This window comes from Cynocephalus volans, chromosome 3 (assembly GCF_027409185.1).
Source record: "Cynocephalus volans isolate mCynVol1 chromosome 3, mCynVol1.pri, whole genome shotgun sequence".
NCBI classification, from domain to species: Eukaryota; Metazoa; Chordata; class Mammalia; order Dermoptera; family Cynocephalidae; genus Cynocephalus; species Cynocephalus volans.
Window position 1 is genome coordinate 139,939,510 of NC_084462.1, and position 22,964 is coordinate 139,962,473.

Genomic DNA, 22,964 nt, shown 5'->3' on the forward strand with positions numbered 1-22,964 from the left:
CGCGCGCCCGAGAGGCTGTCGGGAGGGGTCGAAGAACGAAGCGAGCAGCGGGCGAACCGAAGAGAGGCCCGTAGCTCGCACAAGTGAGGAATCTTGAGCCTTGCGGGCCACCATCCCGGAAGTGGGGTTTAGAGAAAGAAAGTAAGGTTACTGGAGATAAGTTTTGAAGATTCTAGGTACGGACTCTTAGAACCTTTTGTGGTATGTGTGGACTCTTAGAACCTTTTGTGGTATGTGTTGACTCTTAGAACCTTTTGTGGTATGTGTTGGCCAGGAGAGACTCAGATTTTGGTCACCTCACCTGAAGGAGCTAGTTTCGCTGCTAAGCCCCACACGTATGTGGCGCAGGATGAGGCTCGGGGCATCTGTTGAGTCCAGCTGAGAAAGCCGATCTGCGTTGTTCCTCGGTGCCGACGTTGGTTATGAGATGAGCTGATGGTTTAGTGGCTTATCATGGCCCAGCGGGCATTGTGGCTCATGAGCCACGAACCGGGAACTCCACGTTGTGGGACCGTTAGATTCTCCAGGTAAATGCAAGTCTGAATCCCCAGGGACGATGGATCGGAGGATTGGATGATGTAGCATAGTTTTGTGTTGCATTGTGTACCAGGTCCGCCACGAATAGCTGCGTGACCTTGGGCAAGTTACTTAACCTCTGTGCCATCTGTTAAATGGAGATTTTAATAATTCGACCTCGTAGTGTTGTGAGAATTAAATGAGTTGATGCCTAGCACAACCTGAGTATTATGTGTTTTCTAATGTAGTATATATTACAGTATATACTTATATATTTATAATATAGTATAATTATAGTGTAATTGTAACTTCAAATAAACTCTACCTGCTTAGGATTGATATGGAGATGACGAAGGGAAAGGAAGAAAACTTAGCACTAAACGCGTTTCAAGTTTTTCGATTTGCATTGATAAAATCGCTCAGGGACATTTTAATTCATTTTTCTGAAAAATCGTTGCTGAGCTGTCTCAGACTGTTATTTTTATCTTATCAATATGTGTCATTCCTAGAAATCATATAGTTTACAGTTCCTAACTGTTAAAGAAAGTAGAAGGAAGTACAGAAAATTAAATTGTATCCACTTTTTCTTAGATGATGTAAGTTGATCCCACTTTTAGAATTTGCCGTACTTTATCAAAATAGCTCCATGATGAGAACTATACATTAACTCATTGTAAAATGTGGTGGCAATCGAGTAATGTTTCACGTTTTATTCTCAGTGACCACTGACAGATCTTTTTTTGCCAACAATTCATTCTTCCCTGACGAAAGCTCTGTAGTATAGTAGAATTGAGGTTGAGGCAGATAAGGATCAGTGAAAAGTAGTTGGCATATGAAAAATTCCCTCTTTGCAACCTAAATAATTTTTGTTACTGAGGGCATCAATATCCATTACCATTTTCCTTCAAGATGCCTGGCTTCCGTTTGTTGTTGTTGGACCTCAACTACAGGAAGTTAATATTCTCTAGTACATGGTTCATCAGCCTCATTTGTCTGTCCAAGGTACTCCCCATTTTACTTATATGTTCCCTTTGGTTACCTGTTCTGTCATTCCTTTCCCTCTCCCAATAACTCTTATATGTTCAATGTTATCCTTTTATTGTACGCATTTGTGTATGCATTTTTCAAATTACATCATTAAGTGTGCTTTAGACTTTATTCGCTTTTCTTGCATTTGTCAGATTTCTCAGCACTATTTTTAAGAAACATCCATGTTGCTTTCTGTTCATCTAGAGCAGCACTGTCCAATAGAGTTTTCTACAGTGGAGACAAGAGGAAATGTTTTTACATCTGTGCTGACTAATATTATAACCACTAGCCACATGTGGCTAGTGAGCTGTTGGCTTTTGTAACTGGGAACTCAATTGTTAATTTTATTTAACTTTAATTAAGTTTAATTTAGGTTTAAATAGCCACATGTGGCTAGTGTTTATCCTATTGGACAGTGCACATCTAGGCCATTACTTTTATGTGCTCTGTAGTTCCTCCTCTATATTTTACCTATCTCTTTTCCCTAGTGATGATCTCCCAAGTTGCCTCCAACTCTCAGACATCAGAACGATGCTGAAAGTAGATCTGCTCAAAAAGGTCTATGGGGCACATCTATGCTGATTTCAACTAAATTCTGCCAAATAATTCGCTCCTCAGAATTCTTTTACCCATCTTCACAACCCCCCAGCAGTGAGCATGGATTCCTGTATCTCCATTCTTTCCTAACACTTATTCTAATTTTTGCCAAAAAAGGATGTCTTATTTTTATTCACATTTCTCTGTGTAGCAATGATTGTTAGTCCTTTGGGCTTCCTCTTCTGTGAATTGCCTGTATATAGTCTCTGTCTTTTTTTTCTTTGAAAGTTGCTGGTTTTTTCCTGTTGACTTGTAGGAGTTCATTGTGTATTCTTGATATTAGTGTTATGTCATTTTGAGATATTACAAATATTTAATTTATCATTGTCAACTAACTCTATATTGCCCTTGGTTAAATAGAAATCACTGATTTTGATGCATAGTAGTTAGTGCTTTGGGGAATCTTTGAAGTGTTTCCCTACCCTTATTTCCCAAAGATATCTTCCCACATTATCTTCTCTTAATTTATCTGTTATATTATGTGTTATGTTTAGGTCTTTAATCCATCTGTAGTCCATCTTTGGATATGGTGTTAAGTAAGAATCCTACTTTGTTTTTCTCTATACTGTGGGCCAGTTTTCCTAATATCATCTCCCAAGCAATATATCTTTTCTTCATTGATCTGTGGAGATACTGGTAATGTTTAATATGTCCCCAATATAGACATTGGTCTGTCTCAGTTCTATTACTTTGTTGTTCTTGTGCCAATACCATACTGTTTTTATATCTGTGGCTTTGTAGCTCATCTTAATAGAGATGAAATTTTTGCTGCTTGAAAAAAATAAGTTCTTTGAAGAAATCATGCTAGTTTTCAGAGTGTTTTCCCACTGTGCTCAGAATAAACGTTCAGAAGAAAAATTCACATACATTTGGGTGGACTTTTCATCATCTCTACAGAGGCAGCAATTTAGGTTCAAATAATTCCCTTTATTTCTGTATCATTGAATGAATTAGTTAAGTTTTATTAATTTCAGTTTTCATACCTCTTGGGACTAGTGTTAGGGCTAAACAGGTAAGTACTGGCATATTTTTACATATGTGCAAATTCAAGAAGGTAAATGATCTTTCCTCTATCTAACTACGCACTTTCCACAACAAAACTTAGTTTAGATTCTGGTTTAAAGGTTTGCTGTCCAGATAGTAATAGCGTTAGCTTAAGTCTGGCTTATTGTACCCCATAGTTGTAGGGTCATTTAAGATTTGAGTCTTGATTTAGAAAAGCCTGGATTAAGTTTGAAATGACAGATTAAGTCATCCAACAAAACATTTATTGAGCACATATTGAGGCATTTTATAAAGTCCCAAATTAACTTACTTTACATTCAATCATGAAATTTTTACACTTAAGAACTTTAATTATCCTCTAAATAACTAGAGAATAAGACATTGGACTAGAGTTTTAGTCCAAAGTTCTCTACTATTCTTATCCAAAAATGTACAGAAAGAAATGACATTTACCTGCTAGGCTATTACTGGAGTGCTAGCCAATTCTTCTCCTTTCTTAATCAAGAAAATGCAACAGAATGTAAATGAGTAAGGTTCACGTATACATAAATAACTTTGACTACATTCTTATTTTTATTTTTATTTTTATTTTCTTTCTTTTTTTTTGTTTTTGTTATGTCTTGTTAAGTGAGAACATGTGGTATTTCTCTTTCTGTGCCTGACTTGTTTCACTTAATATAATTCTCTCAAGGTCCATCCATGTTGTTGCAAATGGCAGTATTTCATTCATTTTTATAGCTGAGTAGTAATCCATTGTGTAGATATACCACATTTTCCTTATCCACTCATCCAATGATGGACATCTGGGCTGGTTCCAACTCTTGGCTATTGTAAAGAGTGCTGTGATGAACATTGGGGAACAGGTATACCTTCGACTTGATGATTTCCATTCCTCTGGGTATATTCCCAGCAGTGGGATAGCTGGGTCATATGGTAGATCTATTTGCAATTGTTTGAGGAACCTCCATACCATTTTCCATAGAGGCTGCACCATTTTGCAGTCCCACCAACAATGTATGAGAGTTCCTTTTTCTCCGCAACCTCGCCAGCATTTATCGTTCAGAGTCTTTTGGATTTTAGCCATCCTAACTGGGGTGAGATGGTATCTCAGTGTAGTTTTGATTTGCATTTCCCAGATGCTGAGTGATGTTGAGCATTTTTTCATATGTCTGTTGGCCATTTGTATGTCTTCCTTAGAGAAATGCCTACTTAGCTCTTTTGCCCATTTTTTAATTGGGTTCCTTGTTTTTTTCTTGTAAAGTTGTTTGAGTTCCTTGTATATTCTGGATATTAATCCTTTGTCAGATGTATATTTTGCAGATATTTTCTCCCACTCTGTTGGTTGTCTTTTAACTCTGTTAATTGTTTCTTTTGCTGTGCAGAATCTCTTTAGTTTGATATAATCCCATTTGTTTATTTTTCCTTTGGTTGCCTGTGCTTTTGGGGTCATATTAATGAAGTCTGTGTCCAGTCGTATTTCCTGAAGTGTTTCTCCTATGTTTTCTTTAAGAAGTTTTATTGTTTCAGGGTGTATATTTAATTCTTTAATCCATTTTGAGTTGACTTTAGTGTATGGTGAAAGGTATGGGTCTAGTTTCATTTTCCTGCATATTGATATCCAGTTCTCCCAGCACCATTTGCTAAAGAGGCAGTCTCTTCCCCAGTGTATAGGCTTGGTGCCTTTGTCAAAGATCAGATGGCTGTAGGTGTGTGGGTTGATTTCTGAATTCTCTATTCTATTCCATTGATCAGCGTGTTTCTTTTTATGCCAGTACCATACTGTTTTGGTTATTATAGCTTTGTAGTATAGTTTACAGTCAGGTAGTGTTATGCCTCCAGCTTTATTTTTTTTTTGCTCAGCATTGCTTTGGCTATGCATGGTCTTTTGTTATTCCATATAAATGTCTGGATAGTTCTTTCCATTTCAGAGAAAACTGTCATTGGAATTTTGATGGGGATTGCATTGAATTTGTATATCACTTTGGGTAGTATGGACATTTTCACTATATTGATTCTTCCAATCCAAGAGCATGGGATATCTTTCCATCTTCTTGTATCCTCTCTAATTTCTCTCAGCAGTGGTTTGTAGTTCTCATTATAGAGATTTTTCACCTCCTTGGTTAACTCAATTCCTAAGTATTTTATTTTTTTGGTGGCTATTGTGAATGGGCAGGCTTTCTTGATTTCTCGTTCTGCATGTTCACTATTGGAGAATAGAAATGCTACTGATTTTTGTGTGTTGCTTTTGTATCCTGCTACTGTGCAGAAATCATTTATCAACTCCAAGAGTTGTTTTGTAGAGGCTTTAGGCTGTTCGATATATAGGATCATGTCATCTGCAAATAGGGACAGTTTGACTTCATCTTTTCCAATCTGGATGCCCTTTATTTCCTTCTCGTCTCTGATTGTTCTGGCTAGTACTTCCAACACTATGTTGAATAGGAGTGGTGAGAGTGGGCATCCTTGTCTAGTTCCTGTTCTTAAAGGAAAAGCTTTTAGCTTTTCCCCATTCAGGATGATATTGGCAGTGGGTTTATCATATATGGCTTTAATTATGTTGAGATACTTTCCATCTATACCTAACTTATAGAGGGTCTTTGTCATGAATGAGTGTTGAATTTTATCAAATTCTTTTACAGCATCTGTAGAGATGATCATATGGTCCTTATGTTTGATTTTATTAATATGGTGTATCACATTTATTGATTTGCGTATGTTGAACCAACCTTGCATCCCTGGGATGAATCCCACTTAATCGTGGTGAATAATTTTACGTATGTGTTGCTGTATTCTGTTTGCTAGTATTTTAGTGAGGATTTTTGCATCTATATTCATCAAGTATATCGGCCTGTAGTTTTCTTTTTTGGTTGTATCTTTACCTGGTTTTGGTATCAGGATGATGTTTGCTTCATAGAATGAGTTTGGGAGATTTGCGTCTGTTTCAATCTTTTGGAATAGTTTGTAAAGAATTGGTGTCAATTCCTCTTTGAATGTTTGGTAAAATTCTGCTGTGAATCCATCTGGTCCTGGGCTTTTCTTTGCTGGGAGCCTTCTGATAACAGCTTCAATCTCCTTTATTGTTATTGGTCTGTTCAGATTTTCTCCGTCTTCATGGCTCAGTTTTGGGAGCTTGTGTGTGTCCAGAAATTCATCCATTTCCTCCAGATTTTCTAATTTGTTGGCGTATAGTTGTTTATAGTAGTCTTGAATGATTCCTTGTATTTCAGATGAATCAGTTATAATATCACCTTTTTCATTTCAAATTTTTGTTATCTTATTTTTATTTTAAAAAATTATTAGCAAACATCAGTATTTTAGTAGTGGGAAAAACTGCTTTAGCCAAGTATGTTTTTGACTCTTGTTAAGAATTGCTGATTTTTTGCCACCCCTTCATTTTACAAATAAGAAAATAGGCCAGGGGAGATTAGGTGATTTACTCAAAAGTTAATAGCTAATAGATGGCTTTTTTCTGGACTTTGGGGAAAAGGAATAGAGAAAAGTAAGTTTTTTGAAACTAAGAACATGTGACCTAACAGATATCCATAAATAAGCAAAAGCATCTTCTATTCTGTTTCCAGAAAAAAAGGTTGAATTAGTAACTTACCATTTAAACCAGAGAATGCAAACCATAAAGGATTATTCAGATAATATTATTTCTTATTACCTCATGGTATCTTCAAGGGCCATAGAGATAAACCGTCATTACTAAAATGATCTTCCATATTTATGTAGAGGTTGGCAAGAAGACTCAGGGTACCTGTTATCTACCTTAGATTGACTAGAATAGAACATTCCTTTTAAAATTGTATCATCTCAACTAGTGGGTCCAAAATTGTGGAGGGTTAAATTGAACCACTTTTTTGGTCCTTCTCTAAGATAGAATCAGAAGGAAAAAAAATTCTTACAGATGCCTAGAATGTTCTAGGTGTACATTCCTGGATTAGAATAGAATCATGTACTCTACCTAATTAAAAAAATTAAATAAATTGAATTAATAAATAATGATACTTTATTTTTTGAGATAACACACCAAGTATGAAACAGTTATTCTACTAGGAACTTAACATGTAATATAGTATTGTTTGGTTGCTGGCTTTTGTGGATGTGTGTATATATTTGTTGTTGTGTGTTTTATTGTTATTACCGTTTGCTTTGTGTTTTAGAGGGTTTTTTTTAATTCTTTCATTTTGATTTTACTTGGAAGAATATTTATAATGTTTGTGTTTCCATAATGCAGACGGTATCCAACTGTTGAAAAACGAGCCAGAATCTTCAATGGATCAAGTTATGTGCCTATTCCTGAAGATGGTCCCTTTCTTAAAGCACTGCTCTTTGAACTTAGATTATTAGATGATGATAAGGACTTTGTGGAGAGTCGTGATAGCTGTTCACACATCAATAAAACATCCATCTATGGACTGCCAGTAGGAGATGAAGAACTCTGGCCAGTTGTTGCTTTTCTGAAGAATGGCATGATATATGCTTGTGTTCCACTAGTTGAACAAACTCTGTCCCCTCGTCCACCATTAATTAGTATTAGTGGAATTTCACAAGGCTTTGAACTTCTTTTTGGGATACAGGATTTTCTTTACTCAAGTCAAAAAAATGACACTGAGCTAAATACAAAATTGAGTCAATTGCCTGACTTGCTTCTACAGGCTTGTCCATTTGGTACTTTATTAGATGCCAACTTACAGAATTTATTAGATAATGTTAATTTTGCTTCTGTGACTCAGCCACAAAAACAGCCAGCCTGGAAAACTGGAACATACAAAGGAAAACCACAAGTTTCTATTTCTATCACTGAAAAGGTAAAATCCATGCAATATGATAAACAGGATGTAGCAGACATGTGGCAAGTTGTTGGAGCAGTCACTTGCAAGGTGAGATTTTCTCTGGTATTTGTTTTGTCATACCACTCAACATATATAGAGAAAAATAAAATTTGCTGACTGTATTTTATGTTGTTAAATGACATTCTTGATTTCTATCTTAAGCAGCAGTTGTTAAATGTTAGAGTCAGGTGAAATTATACATTATCTTTTTGCATTAGTTTTCTGTTGCTGTGTAATGAATTGTCCTATTACCCCAGAATAAGCATTTATTATCCTCATAGTTTCTGTGGGCCAGAACTTTAGAAGCAGCTTATCTGGGAACTTCTAGTGTAGAGTCAGGAGGTCACAGTCAAGATTTCATTTGGGGCTATAGTCATCTGAAGATTTGACTGGGTCTAGAAAATCTACTTGCAAGATGACTCACTCAACATGACTGGCAAGTTGGTGCTGGTTATTGAAGGGAGGCCTCAGTTCCTTTCCATGTAGACTTCTCAACAGGCTGATTAAGTGTCCTCTCAACTTGGTTACTGGCTTCCCACAGATCAAATGATCCAAGAGAGAGAGAAAGAGAGAGGCAGAAGCTATTCTTTTTATTACTTAGACTGAGGGGTCACATAGCATTGCTTCCACTACTTTCTGTTTATTAGAAGCAAGTCACTAAGTCTCATTCACATTCAAGGGGTGTGGAATTAGGTTCCACCTTTTGAAAAGAGTAGTGTCAAAAAATAAGTGAACTTATTTTAAAATCACCACACCTATTTTTCATTTTCTCTAGAGGGATGAAATTGGCAAATCTATGACATGATATCTAAAAGGGCTCTTATTTTATATATCAAACTTAATGTTGAGTGGCTATGTATAAGTCCTATATATAGATAAAAGTAAATTTCAAGAAAAAAGAATTAGAACAGTCCTGACAGGCAAATTGGATCTTTTCTTTTTAACCTTAAAGTGACCTAAAAGTTTTTATGTCTATTTTAAACTCACTTCTATGATGGTCAAAAATACATTCCAGTTATTTATTTTATTAGAAAAACTATTGTAAATGGCTCCAGAATTGAGGTATTCATGGATTATGTCATTCATAAATCTTAAAAATAGTTGAATCTTTTTTCTCATAAGCTCAATAAAACCAAAATAGGAAAATTCACCATTTCTGTTTATTCGTACTGTGGCAATAAACGGGGAGTATGTTATATATAATGTAATACTAATTCATATCATGGTGTTTAAATGTCTCAGTCCATTGATAGGTTGACCTAGTTTATTGCTTACGGAAATTTTGGATTGGTTTCTACTCTTATTCCTGATACAAATTATCCTGATGGAGAACTTTCTTCTTTAAAAGAAACTTACTTCTTAAAAAAAAAAAAAAAAAGGATGGGGTATACCTTAATCTACACACTAAATGCTTCTTTAAGCTTGTATGTAAATAGTGTAACTGTTAGCCAAATATTTTTTAAGTACTTCAGAAGCTTAGTATTTAAAGGAGTTTTATTAGGAAGTGCATTGTAAATGGAAATTATTATCTTCAGTTTATCTTACTCTAGTAGAAAACCTGATGAACCAAAGCCAATGGAAGGAAGTTCTAGTCCTCACTCTACTACTGATTTTCTGTGTATCTTTGGAAATCACACAAATTTGTGAATCTTTTCTCATTTTTAAAATGAGGGCTGGCTGGTTAGCTCAGCTGGTTAGGGTTATTAGAACCCTTGTTAAGGGTTCAGTTCCCTGTACTGGCCAGCCACCAAAATAAATAAATAAATAAAATAAAATGAGATAAGCCCTTAGGTGCCTTCTATTTTTATTATTCCTAGTTCTAAGGTACAGATTGGTTTAAAGGGTGGTACACAGATTCCTTCTAGAATGGATGTTCTCATCCTGTAGTAAATGGCTGATAATCTGGTATTTTAAGTGCCTAGATAGTGGATAATTCCTTGGCAGTTTCCATAGTGGTTGCTGTTTATCTGACCCCTTTAAGAATTTTAGACTGTTACAGGATAATTTAATAAGCATAAACTGATTAGTTTTAAATTTTAATAGTCTTTATTATTAATGTTTTCTTATTTTATTATTTCCATAAATATCTGTCAAAAAACAAAACTACTTTTTGTTTATTCTTACTAGTTCACATATAGAGAGTTAAAGTAGCAGATAGTTTAAAACTTGAAACACTAAAATATTTTTAAGTTTTTGAGTAAGTTTATTTGGTATTTTTATTTTCAAATGTGATTGCCATTATTGTAATTGTCACCAAAAGACCTTTATAAGGCAATAATTGTACGTGGTACTGTTCATAATACCCGCCTGAAAACAAAAGTACGATCCATAATTAGAAAAAGATATCCACTCAGCAAACGTTTTTTGATGGTATCCTATACACAGCAATGTGCTAGGCACTAGAGATACAAAGAAGAGTATAACAAAGTCTTGCTTTCAAAGAACTTAAAGCTTCAAGAGGGAAAGAAATGGGCACAAATACCTATAGGTGGTAGACAGCTAATGCATGGTACAGACTGTGTATATGATAGTGCATTTGGAGGTGAGCATTATGCCTACTGAGTTCCACTAAAAATATTGTACAGGTCTAGCTAAAAAAGATATGAATAAGCCCCCATTTGGCTCAACTGGCCAATTTGATCCAGTGCTTTCATAGAAATGTCAAGTTAGAATTGAAGTACAAAGGAAGACCCTGACTACCAATACACACATACACAGATAAGGTCTATCAGTCTGGTTAGGCCAGAAAAAAACACTAGAAGATTTATGGTAATAAAGGTATTTAATATAGGAATTAGGGCTTATTCAAGTATAAGAGGAGATGAGGGAATAAAAGTCTCTGATCCTCTGGCTGCAGCCCTCCAGAAATAGTCACTAAGGACTTCAGTCTGGAGACTGGAGTAGGTAGAAAAACCAGAGTTCAGAGAAGTCTGAGAAGCCGTTATGTCTGTTACTACCTCAAAGCAGGAATTCAAAGAAAGGTCTGCAAAAGTTCTGCATCTGGCTACCACAGCCTTAATGTAGGAGCTCAGGAATGGATCTGTAAAGCTGTCATATCTGGCTTTCATTACCTCCCAAGAATAATGGTTTCCCTTTCCCTTCTCCATTTCAAATCTCTCATGAGTATGCCTCATTGGCAAACTAGCTCATACCACATAGGAAAGAAGATCCTGGGCTTCTCTACATGCAAAGGTAGACTATAGAGTTGACCATACAGAATGTAAGGCTTCATGTAAAGCATCAAATGAGCTAAGACATGAAGAATGAAAGTGTTTCTAGGGACAGAAGAACATTGTAGTGAGAGGGAATAGCACGTACAGAGGTGCATATGGAAGTATAAGACAGTATGATTTATTCAGAGAAAGTAAAAATCCAGTATGTCTACAGTATAAGTTACAGGGCAGAAAATTAAAGAGGTAGATGGGAGCCAAACAAGAAAAGGCTTTAAAAGTAATACAAAACCAAAAGGGAACCACTGAAAGTTTTTGATCATGGGTATAATGTGATAAAAATTAGTTTCATGCATTGATGGAGGGTGGACTGATTAGAGGAAAGCAAGTCTAGATACATTCAGAGGGCTGTGACAGAAATTGTAAGGGCCTGTACCAGTGTAGTTGCAACGTGAATGGAGAGAAGTCAGCAGATTTAAAATATTTTTTTTTAGGGTTTTAGAGGTAAAAAGAGGGGTTTATGAAGTTTCCCCTGGTCTCTGGCTTGGGTGTCTGAGAACATGATAAAACCATTAATCAGAACACAGAAAACAGGGAGAACAACTAGAGAGAAAAGTGTTTTAAGTTGAGGGAAATGATTTTGATAAATTCAGAAAAGCCTCAAACAAGATATATGCTTCCAAGACCTGTTTCTGTTTGTATTGCAGTGTGATTTGGAAGGAATCATGCCAAATGTTACCATCAGCTTGAGTCTCCCTACCAATGGATCGCCACTTCAAGATATTCTAGTTCATCCCTGTGTGACATCTCTTGACTCTGCCATTCTGACATCTAGTAGCATTGATTCAGTGGATGATTCTGCATTTAGTGGGCCTTACAAATTTCCATTAACTCCTCCTTTAGATTCATTCAACTTATGCTACTACACTTCCCAGGTAAACAACCTTGGAAACGTTGAGACTGCTGATCTTTATATTATAAATACTGCTGATAAGCAAATCCTTTATGCTCTTGGTCCAAATGAGAACTTCTCATGAGTTATTTACCAGACAATAATTGGCAAATGGCAATGAATATTCAGTTCTTTGAACAGTGTATATCTCTTATCTGTGATGTCGGTAACAGTGTTAAATGGCTTTCAAAGGCATGGATTTTTTTTTTTTTTTAATGTTCCCTAATAAAAAGTCCGTTGTCATAGAATAGATCCTGATATGACTTAGTCATGGTTTTAACCATGAACATAAAATATCTATAATCCCAGGCAACCTTAGTTACAAATACATAATATTATTTATAGGCATTTATTGCTTATTGAATAAATGCTGTGTGTAAGACATTGTCCTAGGCACTTTACATGTATTTTCTCAAGTACTTTTAACAACTGTTAATGTAGGTGTTATTAGCTCCATTTTATGGATGAGGATTGTCTCAGAGAGCTTAAAATGACTTGCACAAGGGCATATAACTGATAAATAGCAGAGCCTGGAAGTGAACACAAGTTTTCCACAGTCCCAGAGCTCTTTTCTGCTATACAATTTGTGTCTGGTCCTTGTAGTAAATCAGTAGGTTATAAAAACCTACTCAAGCTAGTTTAAGAAGAGGGAATTTATTTTGAGAATGCAACAGGCAATCTTGCTGTTATTCAAGGATAAGAAAAGAAGTAGACCCAGACCAGAGTGGGACTAGAACTAGAAAATTAACATTAAAATTACTATATACTCAGGGTCCACATTGTCTCATTTCTGCTCCTCCTTTTCTTTCAACTGGCTTTCTCTGCTTACACATGACCTTACAGCTCTAGGACCTACACTATATAAGCAGAGTCTCTCTGTGTTCTACTTCAAATGTACTAGAAAGAATCATTGCCTCACCCCAGCCTACAGATTGTTTCCCCTTCAGTTAGTTGTTGATGACCAGCTACTGCTGAGCTAGGGGGTTCACGTGGCACAAGATACAAATAGAGCAGTAGGAACTGTGGTCAGGGGGACAATGATCAGTATGTCTAGTGCAGGTCCTGTGCTGCAGGTCAGAGAACCCAGAGGAGGGGAGCATGGATGGGTAAGAGTAGGAATGAGAATTTATTGTACACCTTTCTAAGGCACCTTTCTTATCTCTGGGAATAGAAAAAGATAGAATACCTGCTCTTAGAACAAATGTAGTTCCATCATTGCTATTATCAAAACAACTTGGAGTCTCCCAATAGTCATTAAAAGTATGTCTGTGTATAATAATTATATCACTGCAAGGCTTTTTTCTCAATCATCATTGGTATTTTAGATTCATTAACCTGACAATTATATAAAAATTTGTTTATGTTTGTTTTCAGGTCCCTGTCCCACCAATTTTGGGTTTTTATCAAATGAAAGAGGAAGAAGTACAACTAAAAATAACAGTTAATTTGAAACTTCATGAAAGTGTGAAAAATAATTTTGAATTCTGTGAAGCTCATATACCTTTTTACAATAGGTAGGAACGAAGTAACGCAATGTCATGATTTCTCCGTTTCTTGGTACCTTCCCACTGCCCCACAATAAATTATTTGTCATTTTATACCTTATTTTTATGATCTAAATAATTTTATGTCACTCAAATGAATGCTGGTTCTAGATCAAAACATAGTCATAAAAATAATCTATCTTTAAATGTGTCTTCATTTTTTGATTAAACTTGCTGGTAAATTATAAACTTAAGCCAGTGTACTTTCTCAGGGATTATTTTAGTACTGGCTTTATTTCCAGCAATTTCTCTGTATTGTACATCCAAGAGAAGCTGAGCTATCAATAACATGGTAAGTTAGCCAATTATATCATAAGGTTACTTTCCTCATCAGCTCTAGTTTTTAATTTATTCTGCTGCATAGTTCTTTTCAAAGTATACCTAAATATGTAGTAAAATCATAGTTTTAGTGTCAACCCATGTGCCTGTAGTAATACATTAATTCTATAGGATTTTATAGTTGTCTTTTGTGTTAATAATTAAATGTATATCATTATCAAAAATGTTTAACTGATTTCTGGTGTTTTTCGAGATATAATATTTATTATTTGTTCTATTCTATTCTGCAAACTTGAAAACAGACCTGCTTTTATGCTGTCTTTGCATTAAGTAGCAGTAGCAAGATTTGACTCAGATCTATGTTATATCCATGATCATTTTTTTTCTATTTTGTCCTTTTTTTTTAAAAGAGGTCCAATTACACATTTGGAATACAAAGTTAGTTTTGGCCAGCTCGAAGTATTTCGAGAGAAAAGCTTATTGATCTGGAATATTGGTAAGCAAGGTTTCATATGTTGATTTTTTTTTTTTTTTTTTCATTTGCTATAGAATCTACTTAATTTAGAATAGTTGATTGGTGTATTTGTGTTTTTAGGCCAGAAGTTCCCCAAATCAATGGAAATTAGTCTTTCTGGAACTGTAACCTTTGGAGCCAAGAGCCATGAGAGGCAGCCATTTGACCCAATTTGTATTGGAGGTACAGCATATTTAAAGGTAAACATATTTCTGTGGCTCACTACATTAGAACCCCTTCCTTTGTTTCTAAATTGCATATATCTAATTGACTTTTTATGTTTTCCAGCAGTTTTTTGGAATTCTATTCTTTTTGTCTGGGCTAAGCCCTTTTGTGGATTTTTGTTTGATTCTTTTTGTTTAGTATTAGTCACTTTTTTATTTCACTTAATACTTAAAAAATGTTAAGGGAAACAAGTATAACCTAAACACCCTAACTTAATCTAGTTCTACCCAGCCCTTACTTATCAAATTCAAGATATGTATACAACAAATATAGATGTAGTCCTTGCCTTATAGGAATTTTTCAGTGATTCACATCAGCAATTGATCAGTGCTAACTGCCTTTGGTGTTTCAAGGATAGAGTGAGCATCTCTGACTAAAGTGATCAAAAAAGTTTTGCAATGAAGATGGAGCTTAAGCAAAACTCAGAGACCTAGATAATCATGAATATGAAGCCTTGAAGATTGACTAACATTTGTTTAGATAAAGAAATGACTCAAGAGAGTGAAGAAGGATAAACAAGGCATGCTTAGGAACCATTTGTTAGAAACAGTAGTACTACATAAGGCTGGATAAGTTATTTAGCTTTGGATTTTAGAGGGTTTGAATCTGACTTTTATTCCTTTGGTTGATGATGTATTTTTGGAGTAGGGGAGTGTGTTATTTCACAAAGTGATACTTTTTGAATGTCCATCTGGAATGGATGTGAGGAAGGTGAGTGAAAAAGCAAGAGACAAAGAAACCATTATATAGCTATAGTGTTAATATGCCATATTAAAGGTAATAATGATGCTGAACTAGTGCGTTAGCAGCAAAAAGAGAAAGGAAGGGAGAAAAAGGAAGGACTTCTATGAGAGCCATGATAAAAGAAAAGCTTTGACCACTAGTTAAATATAGAGACAAGAAATAGTTATGTCACAGATGGTGTTGTTTAAAAAATTATGTAACTTAAACCAGACTTGACGCTCCAAGAAGATAGAGACTATGTGAATCTTTCATTCATTGTTTTATCCCCAACATTCAATCCAGTACCTAGCATATAAATATTTGCTAAATGGATGAATATACTTAGAAGAAAATACTGATGTGGAGAAAGTTGGGAAGGAATGGACTTCATATAATATATGTTGCTGCTAAAGCAACATATCCTGATGTAAGTGTCCAGTGGGTAGCTAAAAATCTAAAGCTTGATTCTCAAGAGAGAGCTCAGCTGTATATAAGGATTTAGTAGTTATCCACAGGGAAAAAATAGTTGAGGCAGTGGAAATGCATAAGATCAGAAAAAGATAAAAGAAAATAGGGGGAAGATTCAGAAGAAACAGTGAAGGCAATTGAAGAAGTGATCAGAAAAGTAGCAGGAAAATCTAAATAGAATGGTATCAAGAAATTAAAGAGATTGAAATCTACACATAAAGTCAATGAAGGGAAGTGTGGTAGTGAAGTCAGTAGTACACTGAAGATAATTCATTTCTTCTGTCTTGGCTTCAACTATGTCCACGAACTTTGTTTCAAGGATTATTATAAAAATTTCTGCTTCTGATATTTCTCAGAAAAAATGTTAAACTTTACCACATTATATGTCCTTCAAAGGTAGGGATTATGATTTTTCTATTCATTTCCATTACATCCATTACATCCTAACCAGTTACAGTTCATTGAAAGCATGTGATACATATTTGTGTTCCTTGAATCTCAGTTATGTGGAAATCAGCCTTGCCATAACTTCCAGAATTCAGAATTATACCAAACAAGCAAGCAAAAGCCCTTTATTTTTTTCAGAGATAATTTGTGTTGCAACAGGAACATAATTGCTGAGATCTGAAAATTACATCACATCCTAAATCACATTCTGTGCATGTGATCAATTAGTTTGGCAATAAAAGGAGAAAGTTAGGAACTGGAGAAATTTGCAGTGAAGGGAGATAAGGGAAAAGTATAGAAAAAGTATCAAGATATTGCAAAATCAGGAACATTTAGCAGCAGAGATGAGGAGAACCACAGCAAAAGGAGACTGGAGCTCTGTAAAACATATACCTTCTTATAGTTCATGTGAATTTCATGGTGACTTATAGGCACCCTAGCACTGTGCCTTCAGAGAAAGTACTACTGGCTCACTATTACAGAATAATATTGTAATTGGCATTTATCATGGCAACCCCACATAATCAATGCAGTCCAGGAACTATGGATTACATTTTAGAAAAGCTTAGGTGAGGTAAGGGGTAACTTCTAAGCTTATTTCTGTAAAATTTAAGTTTCAGTTTTCTGGAAAATTAAGTAGAGCAGCTCATTCCCCCCAAACACAAGATAAACTGATGTTTCTTTTTTTTTTTTTATAAAAGATGACCGGTAAGGGGATCTTAACCCTTTACTTGGTGTTGTCAGCACCACACTCAGCTAGTGAGCTAACCGGCCATCCCTATACAGGATCCAAACCCTTGGCCTTGGTGTTATCAGCACCGCACTCTCCCGAGTGAGCCACGGGCCGGCCCTAAACTGATGTTTCTGTTTTAGTAATTGTATTCTTGTGTTTTACTGGAGAGTGTATATGTTCCTGCCTGTAAAAGAATTATGATCTGAAACATATCGCAACCATGTAGCCCTTGGGATAAAAAAAAATATACCAGATACCAGACAGCATAGGGGAAGGAACAACAGCTTTTGTAGTCAGTCAGTTCCACTACTTGCATTCTGGGATGCTAATTGCTTTCATCTCTGAACCTCAGTTCCCTCTTTTATAAAATAAGGATACCTTGCAGTGTCAACTAAAGTGCATGTTAGTGAAGTGCCTGGTATGTGTTAAGCACTTTGTAATGACAATCTTACAAAGAAATTGCCCTGATGCAAAGGGAAAAAAAAGTGTATAGTACATATATGTGCATGTATACACACACACACATAATTCAAGTTTAATATTTGTGGTATTTATTTTGTGAACTATGTGAGATAAATTCCCTAAAATTGTATCGAGGGAAAAAATGTGACCATCATTTTTAACCAAAAAATCACCTCAATTTGGTACATTTCTTTCCTTTTTCTAGCTTCGTTTTAGGATCTTAGATTACACTCTCACTGGGTGTTATGCGGATCAGCATTCAGTCCAAGTTTTTGCTTCAGGAAAACCAAAAATAAGTGCGCGTAAGTTGTTCAGATTCAAACTAACTTAAGGGAATTTAAATGGTATTGTGTAGTTATTACTTAAGGTAAAATTAAAATGTAACAGAATTTAGATATTGGAGAATAATCCCAATTTATAAAGTTCTGGCATGATCTCACCCTGCATAAACACTTTGTGTACTTTACTTTGCCCTCTGCCTTCTCCTCTTTGTAAAATGGCCTGGATGAGCAAGGATTGTGATAGAAGTGGGCTTTAGTATAAAACTGGATTTGTTTTGCTCTGATGATAATAAACTTTAATTCAGAGGTATTTCACAGGGGCTTTGGTGTTGGACAGGTAAGAGTTTGAGTGTGGTTCAGACATTTTATTGGCTATGTAACTTTAGGCAGGTTAGTGAACTATTGAAGTTTTAGTTTCTGCATCTATAAACTGCCAATAATAGTGTTATTTACCTCAGGATTGTTATGAGGTTTAAATAAGATTATATTGGCCAAGCACTTAGCATAATGCTTGGCATATGGTATGGATTCAGTGGATGTTAGTTATAATTATTACTAAAAATTTTAAAATATTTTTAGCAAATGTTGTAATCAATGAGCATTATTTAGCACCTTCTCCATTCTCCCAATAGGAAGACTAGTACCCTGCCTTCAGTGAGTTTAGTAGCAGAAAAAACAAAACAAAACATATTTTATATGAAAATTTGGGGAGACAAAATAAATTTATAATTGAATTTTAAATTATTTAATTCAGATCAAATACATGTATGTGACATCAAATATAAAAGTAACTAGAATGAGGTATTGTTAGCTAAACTTAAGCAGAAACCTTTCGCTTCATACATTGAGAATAAAGCTATAAAATATATAGATAGGAATAATCCCAATTAAAAAAAATTCTTGTTATTAATATATTTAGATAACTATCTCTTAAACTAAGGATTAGGGTCCCTAAAAGAAGAATAGGACAGGATTCTGTACATGAAAGTTTCAAAAGAATGACAGAACTCAGAACTACAGAATTCTGAGCAATTATTTGTAAATGGCAATAATAAATTCTATGAATGTAACCAGAATAAGCCAGTATTCTTTACCTCTATAAACCTTCCGTGTGTTTCCCCTAACATCATTTTTTAAAAAAGTAAATGCATAAATATAAAAGAGTATTCATAATGCATTTTTTTTAATGAAGCCATGATGTTGGACAAACCACTGGTTCTATCTAAATGCAAATAAACTAATATTTCAGAATGTATCTATGGGATACAGAACGCAAACAGACCGGTATTTTAGATTGTCTATAGGGAATATGTTGTCTCCTTAGGTAGTACCCAAAACATTTAAAGTATTTTATTAATATTAACTAAAAGTATTGCAGTCATTTTCAGATATCATAATACAGGATAAGAAGTTTCGGTAATACACCTGCTTCTTAATACGAAATATATGGAGTGAAAGAGCTCATTTTAAATGGATTATTATGACCAATCTTTTATCTCTTTTCTCTGTTAGTTTCAGAACATGAGTGCCAGCTTGTTCAACTTTGTAAAACCTTTATTTTTGCCATTGTATTGACAATAAAATCTGTATTCACAATATACAACTAAGTTCTGAAAATAGTATAGTAATAATAATGCTAATTTAAATAGTAATCTAACATTTATTGCTTACTGTGTGCCAGGCACATTTCTAAGTGTTTTATGTATACTAACTTGTTAATCCTCATAGTAGCCTATATAAGTGTTGTTATCTCCATTTTACAGATGAGGATGCTGATGGAACAGAGAGATTAGGGTCACATAACCAGTAAATGGTAGAACTGGGACTCAAACTCAAGTAGTCTGGCCCTGGAGCCATTAAAATGCTGTTGCTTCCTAATGTTACTAGGCTCTCAACTTTAAAAAAAAAAAGGCAAGATAATATAGATCCTGTATTCTTTTCTTTATGATGAAGAACATGAAGAAGAAAGGCAGAAAAGGCTGAAATGGATATTTAGTGATATATATAATGATAGAAATTTACATGTATCTAACTCCAGATGAACATTATCATCTCAGTTTTACATATCAGAAAACTTTAGTTCAAAGAGGTTGCTGTTTTTGTAGAGATACAAAGCTGTTAAAACAAAAGACTTAAATTTGATCAGAACTGTAATACGAAACTAGTAAAGCAACGTATTTAGAATGTTGCTAGAAAGTTGGATATTGATTTATATTTCTGACACTTTGAATGGATAAAGAATAGCAAGACCAGAATCAGGACCATGGTGAAGAGGTTGCAGAAGGGAAACCAAAAAAATTCTTTAAATGTTTTTGCAGTTGAAGTAAAGATCCACAAGAAACAGAATTTAGAGTAAATGTGAGGATAAAACTGGCAGATTTGGCATAAGTGAGGAATATTTCATATAAGCTCAAAGATAGCTTTTTCAAATATTTAATAAGCCCATATTTTTAAAGTAATAAAAGTAATAATAATGTCTTGATAAAGTAAAATTAAAGTGAGTATTTCAAAGTATTGCCTTGAAATGATTACATTGCACAGTTTTAAAAAATTATGACTTTGCTCTCTCATTGAATTTTAGTGGAGATAAAATACTCTTATCGTCAATTTCTTTTTTTTCTTTTTCTTAGACCGGAAATTAATTTCTTCTGATTATTACATCTGGAATTCTAAAGCCCCTGCTCCAGTAACATATGGATCATTATTACTGTAATTTTCTCATGTTTAAATGGGATTTATATAATGGTAATATGGCTTAGATAAAATCATAGTCTTATTTTTAATGTGGATGCATATAACCTGTAAGTGAAAACTCATTGAATGATTTAATTATAGAAATACTCTTATGTAATGTTTTTAGTCTGATATAGTTTGAAAGAACATTTTAAAGGCTAATGTCTGTAATGTTGTTACCCTTTGATTTTATGCCAGTACGATTCAGAACATAGAAAAGTAATGATTTCGCTTTGATTTATTTTAGACTAGTCCTGGGTCACCCTGCCACACTTGTTCCTTCTTGCCCCTGTGGCAGACATTGCTAATCAATCATAGCCCTCTTCCTATACTGAGCCTTCCTGGCAGCCACTCCCAATGGATTATAGATAATGTGCAAGATAAAAATTATTTGCTCTTTCAAACCTAAGTACTAAGGTCTTAACACAACATGTTATAGAATACCAGAAACCACATTAAAAATAACTATAAATCTCTTGAAAAAACAGCCAAAGGAGACACAGGAAAATTGTTTAAATAGTAACCTGTTCTTCTTAATCAGAACTATCCTGCTGACTAATAAAGAATCTGCATAATTGTGTTTAAAGGGTGTATCTCTGTTCTAGAGTTGCTTTTTAAGTAAGCTTGTTAATCTGCCACAGTAACATTTTGCTTAGGATATCAATAGGCATATTAAGATGGACAAGATACCTTCAGAAGATGAGCATAGTGTTATGTGATCATTTAATGTCTGCAGCCAAATTTTTAAAGATAAATTTAGGTGTCATATTGCTTTTTTGTGTTTTATTAAATTAAAATTCATTAATAAATTCAGGTAAAATTTAAAAGCCATTGTGTGGATAGAGAGTATTATTTAATCTTATTTCAGTCTCATTTAGCATATTTTCTTTAAATTTGTCACTGTCACTTTTTTTATATATAATTTTTTTTGTGGTTGGCCTATATGGGGATCCGAACTCTTGACTTGTAACACCACACTCTAACCAACTGAGCTAACTGGCCAGTACTGTCACTTTTTTATTACCATTCTTTTGGTTTCTTCAGAGACCATTTAGTCATACTCTTTATTCTCTACCTGTCTCTACAATTATATGTCACATTCTGTTTTCAGAGCAGTTTATTGTCAAGTTGGACTTTTAAGTGACCATTCAAGAAAAAAATAAAATCTCAAGATCCTCAAAACTTAATTCATGTCAAGTTTCTTTTTACAGAACAGAATTAGAAGCATTATGAAAAATATGCATTACAGATTAATATTCAATTTAATTATATCTTGGATTCTGTTTTTTAATGAGTCTCCTAAGGAAAGGCTTAGAAAAAGCTGCTAACTCCTAGAAAGAGAACTATGATAGTTTGAAAGGATAGTGCATATAAATTTGGGATTTGATATGTGATTTTTTAATTAAGGTCAGTCCTACTCACTATAAACTCATTTTCTGCAAAGCATTATCATGGCATAAGGTTCTATGTTCAGAATTATTCCAAGTAACAAAGAAAGGAGAATAACTGCCTGACCAGGGCTTTGACTTGTTATTCCAGCTTAATCATAGATAATCAGTAGTAAAAACTTTTCTTTCGAAAGAAGAAAATACCATTCCCTATGAGTTATTTGATCTCTCTTAAACTCAAAGAAAGCTTAACATTTCACTTATGTTAATATTAATGGAGCCATTTGGAAATCTTGATTGTATAAATGTTTAGCAAAGCACACTAATGTAGGCAAGAGGCAGTTATCTAATAAATAGGCAAAAATTCAGTATAATAATCCCCTAGGCAAACCTTTCTTTATAAACAATTAGAAAAACCAGTGAATCTTTGACTTGACATTTCTACAAACCTGAGGAAAATCTAGGGAGTATTGGAAAAGTGTAGGGGTGATAGGGAACCTGATGCCATCTGTTGCCATTCTAACATAATGGTACAGAACTAAACCAACTCATGTTTTCACCCCAATGAGATCAACTGGGCACACTGTGATGCTTTTGATTTTGTCTAGAAACCTGTCACTTCAGGATAATTTCTGAAGACAAAGTCTGTTTCCCGTTTGGTAGGTGACCTGTTTAATGTTTTCCCTGTGTCTGGGAACTCCTTAGTGTAATTAGCGACCTTTGAACTCCACAACTAATCCTGAGCTGTTTTGTATTCCTTACTCATCTTTAAGGCTGGACCTTTCTTTTCTTCAGAATCTGCTGCCACAATTAAAGAAGAAACAGCTGCATTTCAAAGGGATTCCGATTCCAGAAGCTTAATCGTGATTGACATGTTCTTATTCTAAGCTATAAGACACTCTAAGAGTCCTTTCTTGGGTTAAAACTTCAATCATTTTCTAAAAAATTATCTCACTATGGATTTTATTCATTTTCTTTGATAACTATTCTTTGCATTTTTAAACTTGAAAGATGCTTTGCGTTTTCAGTGAATATGTGCAACTACTTCCAGTGAAAGATTTGG

The 22,964-nt window shown here is 34.5% G+C and overlaps 1 protein-coding gene across 1 annotated transcript; it reads left to right on the top strand.

Annotated features, from left to right (window-relative positions):
• The first annotated feature begins 38 nt into the window (after window positions 1-38).
• Window positions 39-21,319, top strand: AP5M1 (adaptor related protein complex 5 subunit mu 1). Its single transcript, XM_063089352.1, has 9 exons — window positions 39-176; window positions 275-527; window positions 7,385-8,030; window positions 11,860-12,087; window positions 13,479-13,618; window positions 14,338-14,423; window positions 14,523-14,641; window positions 17,705-17,801; window positions 20,411-21,319. The coding sequence occupies exons 2-9, from the start codon at window positions 454-456 to the stop codon at window positions 20,491-20,493; spliced, it is 1,473 nt and encodes a 490-aa protein (XP_062945422.1). The 5' UTR covers window positions 39-176; window positions 275-453; the 3' UTR covers window positions 20,494-21,319.
• The last annotated feature ends 1,645 nt before the right edge of the window (window positions 21,320-22,964 follow it).